The sequence below is a fragment of the Solea solea genome, chromosome 4 (genome assembly GCF_958295425.1).
Source record: "Solea solea chromosome 4, fSolSol10.1, whole genome shotgun sequence".
Classification (NCBI taxonomy): domain Eukaryota; kingdom Metazoa; phylum Chordata; class Actinopteri; order Pleuronectiformes; family Soleidae; genus Solea; species Solea solea.
This window is the reverse complement of record NC_081137.1, coordinates 3,447,837-3,461,523: the sequence shown is the minus strand read 5'-3', so window position 1 is coordinate 3,461,523 and position 13,687 is coordinate 3,447,837. Positions and strand designations below refer to the sequence as shown.

Genomic DNA, 13,687 nt, shown 5'->3' with positions numbered 1-13,687 from the left:
GTCTAGGAGACACAAGAGTAGATGCTCCTCCAAAGAGCACCTCTGACACTTCTACTGGATCCCTCTGAAAGGTTAGTTTGATCCCTCCTCAGCCCTCACACACACACACACCAAGAACCTGATCTGCTCATAACCCTCTTTTCACCAGGATGACATTGTGCATGGGTTCTCTGTTGCTTATTAATAACAAGCGCTCTTGCTTTGACCAGATGAGAGGAGAGAGAAAGAGAAGACGCACGTTGAGAGACGTCCTCCATGGAGCATGATGGGACTCTGAAGCGTTGCGGTCGAGGTGTCTTGTGACCCCAGACATTTGCATCGTCAACTTTGCTGGAAAGCTGGCATGGAACCACACGGATATCTCTGAGACAAAACATTATAAGAGTACAAAGTTATTTAGGTCAGGAACTCTTTTAAGGAACCAACTGAAGACGAGAAGTAAGGTTTTGTTACCAAGTAGTGAAGGTTGTTAGAAGAAGAAAAGCCATGGATGTAGCTACAGAAGGTTCTCAGGGTGTTGCGGTTAGCAAGGCTCACGATCAGTTCAAGACCACGGTGCAGGCCGCCATACGGGAAGTACACGTGGATGTAAGTGCCTTCAAACAACGCATAGAGCAGAGGATCGACGAGCTGTGCGTTTCCAATGGACCCTTGGCCGTGGCGGTGGCCCGTCTGGAGGAGGAGAACCTGCAGCTCAGGGCGAAGCTGGAGGCCCTCAGCTGCCTGGTGGAGGGTCTCGTTGGAGTAAAAGTGGAGAGGAGTCACACCGAAGTGAAGCGCAAGGTTGTGGGGGAGAGTATAGAGAATGGACATGTGCAAGTATCAAGTGGCCAGATCCAGGAAGAGAAGAGGCATTTGCTTTATTCTGGAAGGTCAGAGGAAAGTCTCTCGAGTCGGTCCACGTCCACATTATCGGAGCTGTCCGTGTGCAGTGAAGGATCCAGCTATGCTGCTGCTGTTGCCAGAAACACCACCTCTGCCCCTCCATGGAGAGCAAAGAGACAAAGTGACATCAATGTGAGTATTCTTTAGTTTTCCCTCCCAAAAGAATCATGATTATAGCAATTCAATATCAAAACGCTCACTTACCAAAATATTCATCATAAAGTCCATGATATCTGAAGACTGCATTACCATTTTCTCAGGAAGTCATTCCTGCCATCAGGACTTATAACTCTGTAATAAAAAAAAAATAAAAATAAAAAGACTGCGCACTTGCACAATGCACATTTGCTCTCCATGACATACGGTATGCCATTCCTCTATTATTGCACTATTTTTTTCCCACTGTTGTACATTTTACGTTGATAATATTTTCTTGTATTGCTGCTATGTCCTAACAATTTCCCCTTTGGGATGAATAAAGTATTTCTATTCTATTCTATTCTCACCATTTTCCAAGTGGAAACTAAAGTTTGTAAAGTGCTCACTCAACTCAGCAAATTCAGCTTGCTGGAATAGAGAAGCTGGTTGTCTACTGCTGCCTCATATGGCAAGTTTGTTTCTTGAAATTAATCTAAACAAGGCTTTTCAAATAGTAAAGTCACAAATACCCAAAATTTGAACTTACTGAAAGTTTTCTCTATGGACTTTACTGCAGGGAGAGAGCTGTTGTGTCGTGTTGTTCTCTGAGAGTGAGCCACCATAACCACCTGATTATTATGCATCAGTACATCATACAACCACACTTGAACTATATGATCAACATTAATGATACAGTAGTCATATCACCACTAAAAGTCATGAATAGATTAATAAAGGTTAATGCACAGGGTGTGAGGAAAAGTTCAGACTTTATTCACCTGAACCTAAATAAACTCCCCCTTTCAATTACAATCATTTCTGTATTATAAATAGAATTAGCTCAGTCTCATTGCTATATAATACACCAGGAAGGGAGCATAGCCACGTGATGCCAAATTGCTCTTCGAAAGGAAATTGAAACGTGGTTTAATTTGAGCCCCCTTGACCCACATTACATCACCACGGTGACCTCATTGAAATGAATGATTCAGCTGCTGCTGCCGTGCAAATATCTGCTTTTCTTTTAAACGGAGCCAAAGTGTTACACATTACTCCAGCGAACCCAACCCGTCCTCATGCTTCACGTGACGCAACCGGGTCCCTTTATACGACCTTGTACGTCTTTATTTTCTCTAGCGAACATGGTTCACAAACTGGTGCGTGTACCACAAGTGGTACGTGGCGAGCTTCGTCTGGTGGTGCTTGGAGGAAAATCAGAAATACAGTACTGTTCTGTATATACACCAGGCTATGTGACAGTTGTGTGTAGAAAATGGAGCAAAAAAAATATTGTCACCTTATCTCTAATTTCACTATACCAGTGTGCGAAGTATATATGAGGAAGAGGAGGATAAGAGTAAGTTCTTATTGGAAATAAATCTACCTCCTGTGAAAAGTCCATAGCGGACTTTGCTCGGCCTATTTTCACCACTGTATTTAATGACACTTGGAGCTCAATATCTTCTCAGGTGGTACTTGGTATAAAAAGTTTGAGAACCACAGCTCTGTCACGTTTGGTTTTATCCTTGTAATGTCACACTGCACTCGGTGTTTAAACCATGAGCTTAAACTGCCTTTAAACGTCACAATAGATCATCCATCCCGCTCATGCCAACACGACTGGTACATGCTTCGACCGAAAACGGCATCGATGTTTATGTACCCACATATTTTCTGCACATGTTAAACATACACTCCTTTACGCTCAGGGACTGAGACTACCTGGTCTATAAAAACCTCTGTGTGAGAAGGTCGCTAGGATTCAGGCTAGATTGTGGCGAGGGCCCCCAGCTTGAATCTGAGCCCTCTAGAGTATGTTTGTCTAAAATAAGTATAATCACTATGGGGTGGTTATTTAAAACACTCTACATTATCTGCCACAAGTGTTATTAGATATTATCACGTACGAATGAGAAATATATCCTAGAATTTATAAGATATATCTCAAAGCATCTTGGATTTAAAGCTGGACACAGGCTGTTTGAGCTCATTAAGTTTTATTTTTAAGCTTGAGCATTAAAATATAGTTTAATTAAATTTTAGATTACATCTGTGGTTCAAGTGTGACAATGAAATTGCCCATAAATGTGGTCAAATTCTGCTGACAATATATCAGGCTTAAAATTGAAGTGGGTTTGTTATAGAGCTTTGTTACAGAATGTATCCATAAATATTGAATTAACATACATATTTGACTGGTATCAATACTCTATACTTTAGTAATTAGCTTTAAATAATGGAAATTTCAGATGCCATATGAATGTTTTAATATTAAATTAAACACATCTTGCCTTACGTCACAATATTGATTTAGTATCGATATAATAAAATTAAATGTAACCAATAGCTGTATATATCCTTATATGAATGAATTTAAAAGCCACGCCGCTGCCACACCTTCATATTTACACACACTTTCCTCCACCTCCCTCCTCTGCTTATGACCCTCTTTTATAACAGCAGGTCCTCCAAAGGTCACATGTATTTTTGGGTCTGTGATTTGGACCGAGTGTCTGCTTGCTCTTCACTGACTTCACCCCTCTGCCGTTTCTTAGAAGCAGTGTGAACATGAACAGACCGCAACTGAGGCAACTCATCAATTCATTTTCAATCCCTGGTCTTTAATTAAGTCTAATTAACAGCTTCACCACATGACATTACACCTGTTTCTCTATTATTGTTTTTCCCTCTTAATGATGTAACCCACACGCAAACTCTGACAGCACATAAATAAATCCCTGTCCTTTATACTCGTGCAGGAATCACCCGTCGCAGCCAACTTAGCTCTCAAATATCCGAATGGAAAGTTGAAATTTGCTTCTTCGTCCCAGTCCCCGAGGGGCACAACCAGCTGTCACGTCGAAACACACACCCCTGTCAACATTCCTCACTGCTAAATCCACCCGTCTTTTCCAGCACATCAGACCCCAACTGGCGTACAACAGTTAAACCCCCCCCCCCCCCCATGGTTCTTCAGTTAATACTGCGCTCCATCATTTGACAAGCTTGAGTGATTATCCTTCTCCTCATTGAAGAATTGGCGACAAAACTGGAAGGATGCCACGTTCAAGACTGCTTTACAAAATCAACTGTTTTATAATATAGTACTTCTTATTTATATTTGTAAAACCTGCTGCCATTTTTAGCCTGAGAAACTAAATGTGAAGTCCAAGTCTAATCTGAAAATGTTTGGAATTTCTTAATCTCATTTTTTATGTTTGTTTTTACCAAGCTGAAGCCAATGCAATGATTTTAGATCAGGTGTCAAACTTAAATTACCTATAAGTGAATGGGCAATTAGTCTGGGCAAGAGGGGGCCAGTCTAGAGTTTAAAAAAAAAGTAACAAACTACTGTTCAGAAGCATTGTGATCTTAAAATTATAGCAAGATTCCATCATGTAAAAGTGCTTGTTCTAATATTTACTTCACAAGAAAAAGCATATTTATAATGCAACATAAATCATAAACTGAGATAAATCTAAACATTTAGTCAAATCTATATAGTGTTTGTATTTTATTACAGAAAAACAGTTGCTATGTACCATATTTAGCTACTAGCTACCTTCCATCTAGGAGAATAGGTTATTTAGGTCTGTTCTCAAACTTTTTATACCAAGTACCACCTAAGAAAATATTGAGCTCTTGAACACAATTATCACCAACGTTGAAATACAGTGGTGTAAATTAGTCGAGCAAGTCACCTACAGACTTCACAGGAGGCAGATTCATTCCCAATAAGAACTTGCTCCATCCTCACATACAGTATACTTCACACTGGTATAGTGAAATTAGATTAACATAGCGCAAGAGATGAAGTGACTAATTATTTAATTTTCTATGCACTTTGGTCAAAGATTCCTCAGCTCCACTCTGCTCACATACATATAGTAGAACAGTATTTCTGATTTTCCTCCAAGTACCACCAGAGGAAGCTCACGTCCCACTGGTGGTACATGCACCACAGTTTGAGAACCATGTGCAACAAGTCCTATTTCAACATGAATGATAAATAGGTTAACAAATTACTGACTTGGATGTGTAGAATCATTTGGGATCTCAATGTGCAAAGTAAGGACAACACAGAACACAGTTTAAATAATGTATCGATAAAGTAATATAAGCAACCACAAAAAAACAAATCAGTTCTTGTGATGTGAACTTTTCCAGTTTGAATAATACTACCACAATCGTCCTACCACAATCTATGTTAGGGTATGTCCTTTCTCCATGTTCTTGGGGTTAGTTGACCATCACAATGCTCCTTTAAAAACAAAAGGTATAATTAATATCCCAGTTGTACAACCTTTTAAATGAAATCTGTGTATGTTCATAATATTTAACAATTACTAAATAGTAAAATGGAGTTTAGCTACCATCAGTAAATCCAACAATGAATCATTCATCTCCAAATAAACACTGTAAACTGTGTATGTAAAGAGCATAACATCCATTTATAAAAGCTAATTGGCAAACAGTGCTTCAGTTTCACAGTGCCAGGTGTGTCAGGTGTGTCGGAGCAAGGCGACATCTAAAAACATGCAGAGCAGTGGGTGCTGTAATTAACCAAGTCAATCAATTAATCTCTAAATAAACATTGTTGCGTGTGTAAAATAATGTAAAATCCATTTAAACAAGCCAATGTCAACAGGAAATGCTAACAAATAAAAAGCTAATTGGCTAACATACAAATGCTAAACAAAACAGATAATTGGCTAACATACACATGCTAACAATGTAAAGACAATTGGCTAGCATACAAATACTAACAAAAAAAAGCTTTCAAAAAGGATTCTAAGGATTTAGAATCAAAATTAAAACAGAAATGAACAACTTACAGCAGTCCAGTCAAAGTTTCAGGTTCTTAGTTTGGGAGCGTGTGACTCTCAGGTGGAATGATGAAGAAGAGGAAGTGACCTGGGTGAACAGGAAATGTATAGTAAGAGGAAGTGACATCACCTTACCTGGAAGTATTTGAACATTTCTTAATTTATTCTTGTTTATTTTAGTTTTTCTAATTATATTGTACATTACAATACATTTGGCACTAGTTATTTATATTTTCTACCTGGGTTAAACATGGATTAAGGTTATTTAATGGGTGTAAGTAATGTTTGTAAAATATTATGCCCTAAAACCAAGAAAAGGGATCATTGAAGATGGAGGATATAAGAATGTTGAAGGTAGGTGGGTGGATGGACGGACAGTAGAAGTTAGGAAGATAGATAGGAAGGTAGGTAGGTAGGTAGGTAGGTAAGTATGTATGATTGAATTGAGATGATTGATCAGGAGGACCTAGGAATGAAGTTTGGTGGAACATAGATAGGTAGGCTGGGGACATGCCTGTGTGTGTCAGTATCCAGCCACGGTTTGTTTGTGTGTTTCTATGGAGCCACAGTGACATGGAGGTAAGGCAGAGGTTGAAGGGATTAGCAGGGTCAGACTGTGGAATCCTACATCAACTCCTGTGGAGTCCACACATCCCTGCGGAGCTTATCTCCCTCCTGGCGACGAGTTGACAGACGGACTGTGACGACTAAATTGTGGCTCTCTGGAAAGCAAAAAAAGCCAGAGGGATGGAGGGAGGGAGGGGAGGGGAGGGGAGTCAAATGCAGACCAAAGCTTTGGCTGATTTATACTTAGTTAGGCACTGTCTGTCTAAGCTGCGCAGGCTAACACCCTGATTTCCAAAGCATCCATTTGGGGCTATATTGGGGTGTAAGAAGAGTGGAGCGGAAACTCTCGCAAAGAGACTGATTGCAGAATCTAAAATAGGCTCTCTCTGGGAACATGGGTTTGTTGGCCCCAGCTGTCACTAAAGCAGAGGCTTTCAGCTGTTAACAGCTGAGGAACGCACTCATGCAGGGAAGCGAACACACAAAGTACACACAGATTTACCCCGGATGATAAAAAAGAAGAGGAGATTTATTTATTTTTCATCTCTGTGGCATGCGGCGGTGTGAAAGACAAAACAAGTCTCTTTGTTGTTGTGAGAAGATCGATGTTGCTGAGGCTGATGCACAAATAGAAAAGTCAGCTGGATGTGATGCAGAACTCACCCACTGTACCTCCCCGAGCTAACAAACGAATCGACTTCCAGATTTGTACATTTGCAAGAAAATCACAACAGCTGAGTAAACACACAACACTGAAATAAACCTTTTATGCTTCTGTTACCAATAAATAGTCATAAATAATTCATGATCTTCCAAATGCCTGCACAGAAAGCCCAGTAAACCACTCTAGTCAAAGACGCCTCAGACAAGATAACTACTCCTCATGCATTAATGATGATGCTTTTATTGACTGTAATTCACATCACGCTGATGTTAAGTGGACAGACGGGATCTCTGTGTGCATACTTGGGCTTTATCACATCAGTCATCCATTAACTTTTTACACTTTACTCATTGCTGTTTGGCCTCAGTCGTTCGTGCATGACCTTGTTTATGAATTGTTTCTGGAAATGATGAGACCTCTTGTCTTGTCCGAGCAGGGAGCAGACACTAAAGGAGAGAGAAAGTTCACTGCCGCTGCGCAAGAGAATGGTAAGAACCAAGACAGGCTGATGTCGTGAAGAGTTTCACACAAGTGAGGTGACGCTGCGCTGAACTCACCTCCGTCTCTGTTTTCACAGAATGTTCACCAGTCGACTGTGACGCGGCACAGGCGCCTGAAGCTGTTCCTCAGTCTCACCAGCCTCTCACTGCCGTCACAAAACCAAACCCAGAGACAGAGTCTGCCACGATTCACACACAGGAAACGCCCAGAGCACCTGGTCAGTCTACCTGCCAACCTATCTCCAAATCTACCTACATACCAAACTACATTCTTATCCACCTACCTAACTTCCTCCCTCTTTACCTACCTACCTACTTCCCTACCTACCTCATTAAAAATAATCTATTGACCTAGTAGGTAGGTACCAACCTAACTACCATCCTACCTTGCGACCTGTCTACCTTACTACCTACACACATATTGTAGTGTGAATAAACCCTGGTGTGTTACAAAACAAGGACAAAATGTTGCCTTCACTGTCCCTGATCATTCGATCATCAAATATGTGGAAAAACTCCAATCCTCATGTTCTCTTTCAGACCAGGAAACACCAGGTCCTCTGACCAAACCTCATCTTCCTCTCACTGCAGTGATGAAGGTCAGCTCTGAAGCTCCATCTCTTCACCAGGCTCCTGCCTCCATTTCCAAAGCAACGAAAGAAACTCCAGTGGAGCCCTCTGCTGGTGAGTGGAGCCCGCCACACAGCTGTATATTTATTCCGAGTCTACTCCATTTTAAAGACCCTTTACATTATGATTTTTTTTCATATTAAGATGTTGATGAACCTAAGCCACATCTGCCTGTCACTGCCATGACAACCAAACCCACTCCCGAGGCTCCGCCTACAACCAAACCTGCTCAGTCTACATCTTCAGTGACAAAAACAGCTGAGGCTTCCACGGTGGAGGCAGGAGAGAGTTTGTCCACTAGAGGTCAGTGTTTCCCAAACTGATGATAGAGAACCCACTTTTTAAAGATGACAGATTTAAAGATACTTTGGTGAAAAAACTTTCTCTATATTACATTTAAAACTGTACATTGTCACAAACAGCAAACAGAAATGGAACCTTTTCACTTTCCAGTAATATTTATCATCAGCCACACTGTCACACAATTGTATGATTAGTATTTGTTTTGTTTTAGGGCTGCAACTAACTTCAATGTTCACTATTGATTATTGTGTTGATTATTTTTACTAACCCTAAGTCAACCAACTAACTTGAAATCAGTGTTTCCAAACCCCCCATATAATGTGATCTTCAATTGTCTTGCTCTGTCCAAAAAAAACAAATATATTAAGTTTACTGTCGGAGAAGCAAAGAAGCCAGAAAATAATCATATGAAAGGAGCTGAAATCACTCAGACAAACAATGAATCCTTTATCATTTAACTTGACAGTTAATTTCATTGTCACTTTCTACTTTTCTCCCTGACTGTTTCCTCTTGAGCAGCCGTGTCTGGAGTGAAAGTCTCTCAGGATCAACCAGGTTCTGGGTCTCAGTCACATTTTCCCCTCACGGCTGTGACCAGAAGCAGCTCTGAGACGTCTGCTCCAGCTAAATCTGACACGAGTCCTGGTTCTGCTCTGAATCCTTCAGTGCCAGACTCCCCGACAATGAAACACAGAGAATATCCATTCAGACGTGGTGAGTTCACGGCAACGACAATGGTGCTTTTGGTTTTATTATGACGTGTTAATTTGTCACGAAGTATAGAAGAATGATCTTTATGTGTATTTTCTTTTTTCTTTTCATTAGACGTCGGTGAACCTAAGCCACTGTTGCCTCTCTCTGCCATGTGCAAACCCAACACAGAGTCTTCATCATCATCAGCAGCAGCTACATCAGCTCAGTCTGTGACTGTGTCAGCATCACAGGACTCAATAGCAAAACCTGGGGAATATCCCTTTAAGCGGGGTGAGTGCAGAGAGCTGACATTTCTTGATTTCGATGATGTATCTTTTATCTTTGATGCTTGTTTATTTTTCACGTCTCACTCATTCAGCACCAGTTCTGAAAACACAGAGTCCGAGTCTGAAGAGAAGTGTGAGTTTCCCTCAGTCTGCAGGTGAAATTATCCTTACATTAATCCCAGTTGACTGAAGCATGCAACTTTTTTCATCTGTGTGCTTTAGTTTCTGTGATCTGTGAATCAAATACACATTCAATTTCTCTTTTTCCCCGCAGAAAAGTTACTTCCCTCCAAATCAATCATAAAATCCGGTTTCTCACCAAGTCTGGACAAGTAAGTCATCGCCACAGATCCTGCTTTAAAGCTACAGTCTGTAAATTGTCCTCATTGCCATTAAAGCTGTAGTATGTCACTTTTAAATAATAACAAATGTTCTTTACATTCAAACCATTGTAGAGCGAGTCCACAGAATTTCCATTTAAGATGCACTGCATCTTTAAAAACAGGGTATTTAATTTGTCATGATAGCCATCAATTAATGATTTTTTCTAGTTTTAAAACAATTTAATAACAATAACAAGCTGGAAGTACGTATACCTTTGAAAAACATGGCAGAGAAAGTTGAGCTTAAATTCACGATATGCACAACTTCTGCTAAATTTGAAGCTAGACAGTTAATTTCTGGACAGTTGTTGTTCTATAATTTGTCATTAAATTCCATGTTTTGTTGCTAGATTCTATATTTTTTGTCGCTAAATTCTATATTTGTTTGCCAAATTCTATATATTTTTGCCAAATTCTATAATTTGTCACTAAATTCCATATTTTTGGTGCTAAATTCTATATTTTGCCACTAAATTCTATCATTTGTAATTATATTCTATATTTTGTCGCTAAATTCTTTATTGTGTTTCTAAATTCTAACATTTGTCACATGCTAAATTCTATAATTTGTCGTTAAAAAAATTCTGTAATTTGTCACGAAATTCTATAATTTGTCACTATATTCTGTATTTTGTCACTGAAAACTGAAAACTATAATTTGTCATGGTCGCAAGTTCAACTCCACCCCTGGCAGGTTGTACTCGATTCCCTTATACGTTGCTTTGGATAAAAGCGTCTGCTAAATGACATGTAATGTAATGTAATTTAATGTCACTAAATTCTATCATTTGTGGCTAAATTCTCTTGGTAACTTCTGCAGACATGGACTCTAGAACATCTCTGCATCTTTGATTGACAGCTTAGCCGAACTGGGTTGGCTTGCTTATTTAAAACCCTTTCCCTAAAGCCTCATTCTGTCTCTTTACAGCCCACATAGGAACTTTTATTTCACTGATATTTGGAGCTCATGTTCTTGATGTGTCTCTGCAGGAAAATGAACAAACCAGCATCTGTTGAGTTTAAACAGGATCTCATGAAATCACAGACACTTCCCCGCGCTAACGGGGCTCAGGCCAAACGGGCTCTTTTTGAGAGGATGAACTCAGAGCCGACCAAGTCAGTGTAACCACAATACTTAATAATAATAATCTCACATATAAAAGACATTTTTTGTGAAAGAGTGACGTGTGTTTGTCTTGAACAGGCCTAAAGACCCGAAGCCTAAACTGAAGCGCTCTCAGAGTTTCGGTATGTCCAGTGCCAGCGGCATCAAACAGATTCTACTGGAGTGGTGCCGCTCGAAAACCATTGGCTATCAGGTATGAGAGCAGCATATCCCCTAATATTTAAAATCACATGACACTGTCAGATTATTATGTTTCTGATGTTCTCTGATGTTTTCCTTCATCATGATCCTCTGCTTAACTATTCCCTGCAGTATAATTACATTTTTAGTTTCTATCTTTTCCTCTTATAATGGTTTTTAAATGTTTTAATCCTTTTTTACCTGCGGCCTTGCTTGAAATTGTAATCGCATTTAATCAAATGTGATTCTTTTCTTCATCTTCTTCTCAGAACATTGACATTCAGAACTTCTCGTCCAGCTGGAGTGACGGGATGGCTTTCTGTGCTCTGGTTCACTCCTTCTTCCCTCTGGAGTTTGATTACAACACGCTGGACCCCACAAACCGCAAACACAACCTGTCGCTGGCTTTCACCACTGCAGAGTAAGCAGGCTGAGTGACTGTGTGTGTCTGTGTCTGTGTGTGCAGAGATTACGCTGAAGAAATCAATGTTTCCAGATGGTAACACGGTTTGTTCGACTTGTAAACACAAGAAATGGGAGAAACTGAGCATCAAATCCCCAGTTGGTTTAAAAGCTGAGCTGTGGGATGCTTCAGTGTGACTAAAACCAACATTAAAACATTTCAAATTATGTTTGCCAGAAAGGGAATTACTGAGTCACAACATTAGGAATAATAGACATGAATAAAAACAGTTTGAAATCAATCTCATGGCGTGAAATTCAAGTCAGCCAGCAGAAGAAAAGCATGTTTATGAAGAAAATAAAACAGATTTAAGCTAAAAACAAATGCTTGAGTCTACAATATCTTAAGAATATGTTTGCTGCTTTAACTTTTTCTGACTGGAAACGAAAGTCTTTAAACCCGTCACTCTTCCACTCGTCCACACCAAAGTCCATAGAGAAAATTTGCAATTTTCACAGCACACAGAGGAGTTCTTAATACACTGCTGCCTCCATTAGTAAGTTCAAATGTGTTATTATTAGAGATTCTGATGTTTAAAATCCTTTATTTGCATTTAACTCAGTGGCACAAACTTACCAAACGAGGCAGTGGTAGACCAACAGCTCCTGTGTAGTTGTGAGCTTAAAACGCTGATTTTCTCTATGGAGTTTGGTACAAGAGAGTCAGCAGTTTACAATCTTTAATTTCCAGTTGGAAAACGATTTCTAGCAGCAAAATAAAGCGACAAACATGTTCGCAAGATGTTGTAGATTTAATTATGCGTGGATTTTTTTTGTGAGCATTTTATGAAGTGGCTAAAATACATTTTTAATACATAATGATAGAATTTATTTATTTATTTTGTTAACAATTAGACACACCACTAGGATTAACTTCATTCTTTTTTATTTATTTTCTTTGTGTGTTCCAGGGAGCAGGCGGACTGTCTCCGTCTGATCGAGGTGGAGGACATGCTGGACATGGGGGACAAGCCGGACCCCATGTGTGTGTTTACGTACGTCCAGTCCCTCTACAGCCACCTGAAGACGTTTGAATGACTCTGTATCAGAGCAGACGTTTTTAACCACAGTGTGTTGTGAACACTTGGATATAAGTTGAAAACCAGCCAATGATAATAGGAAAAACTGTTAAATCACATGTGATGAGTTTTATACTGTACGTGTGTGTGTGTGTGTGTGTGTGTGGTCACCCGTTTCCCCTGTAGTATTTGTAGATAAAAACAGATTTATTAAAGTGTAGTGTCTTACGGCGTGTGATGTGCAGTGTGTGAATGACGCTGTATTTACAACAACAAAAAAAGAAGCTTTGTGTGATTTTCCAAAAAATGACAAAGTTAAAATAAAAAATATAGTTTGTAGCAACTGTTGTTGAACATTAACTTTTGTGTAAATACTTTTTCAGCTTCTTAAATGTCAATATTTTCTGGTTTATTTGCTCCATAAAACAAAGAAATCATTCAAACTTAATGTACCAAACAACTTATAGATTAATCGAGAACATAATCGATACATTAATCAGTTAGTAAAATAATCATTAGTTGCAGCTTTACCTGTCTGTGAAATCTTGAGAGAGAGCTACTTTCTAATATCTCATGACCTACATGTTCTTTCATAATTGAGGCAAATTGTAGTTGTGTACAATACAGTACACATGAAGCACACGGACAAGAAAACCTTGATTAGTTTATCAACAAAACAAATATTACAGCTTGAAGTGATTTTAAAAGCAGTTATACCTAGTATTGATCTTTTCAATCACTCAGTTAGGAAAATTCCCTGCTGTTCTATGTGTAATATTACATTAGAATGAATAATTTGTGGGGTTGTTTGTCAGATAATATAAGATGTTTAGAGATGAGACTGATCATTTTACACAGCTTTTGTGAAATGTTACAGACATAAATAATCAGTAATTAAAAATTCTACTCAGTGAAAATATTTTCCTACAAACTGTCAGATAATGTAAGAATAATTAAAATATAGCTTCAGTGTGTGTACATTGCCATCTACTGGTGGACTGTATTTACTGCAAAATGGCATATA

General features: G+C 39.2%; 1 protein-coding gene across 1 annotated transcript; it reads left to right on the top strand.

Annotated features, from left to right (window-relative positions):
* The first annotated feature begins 811 nt into the window (after positions 1 to 811).
* Positions 812 to 13,007, top strand: LOC131458641 (smoothelin-like protein 2). Its single transcript, XM_058627839.1, has 14 exons — positions 812 to 819; positions 873 to 1,017; positions 7,517 to 7,568; positions 7,658 to 7,798; positions 8,121 to 8,264; positions 8,355 to 8,513; positions 9,033 to 9,227; positions 9,339 to 9,497; positions 9,586 to 9,648; positions 9,768 to 9,825; positions 10,867 to 10,992; positions 11,081 to 11,195; positions 11,452 to 11,603; positions 12,556 to 13,007. Exons 1-14 carry the CDS (start codon positions 812 to 814, stop codon positions 12,680 to 12,682), a joined length of 1,644 nt encoding a protein of 547 aa, XP_058483822.1. The 3' UTR covers positions 12,683 to 13,007.
* Positions 13,008 to 13,687: the final 680 nt, after the last annotated feature.

Coding starts and splice junctions, on each gene's coding strand:
- LOC131458641 (XM_058627839.1), top strand. Junction 9,649..9,767: donor GAGTTTCCCTCAGTCTGCAG/GTGAAATTATCC, acceptor TTTTCCCCGCAG/AAAAGTTACTTCCCTCCAAA. Junction 11,196..11,451: donor CGAAAACCATTGGCTATCAG/GTATGAGAGCAG, acceptor TCTTCTTCTCAG/AACATTGACATTCAGAACTT.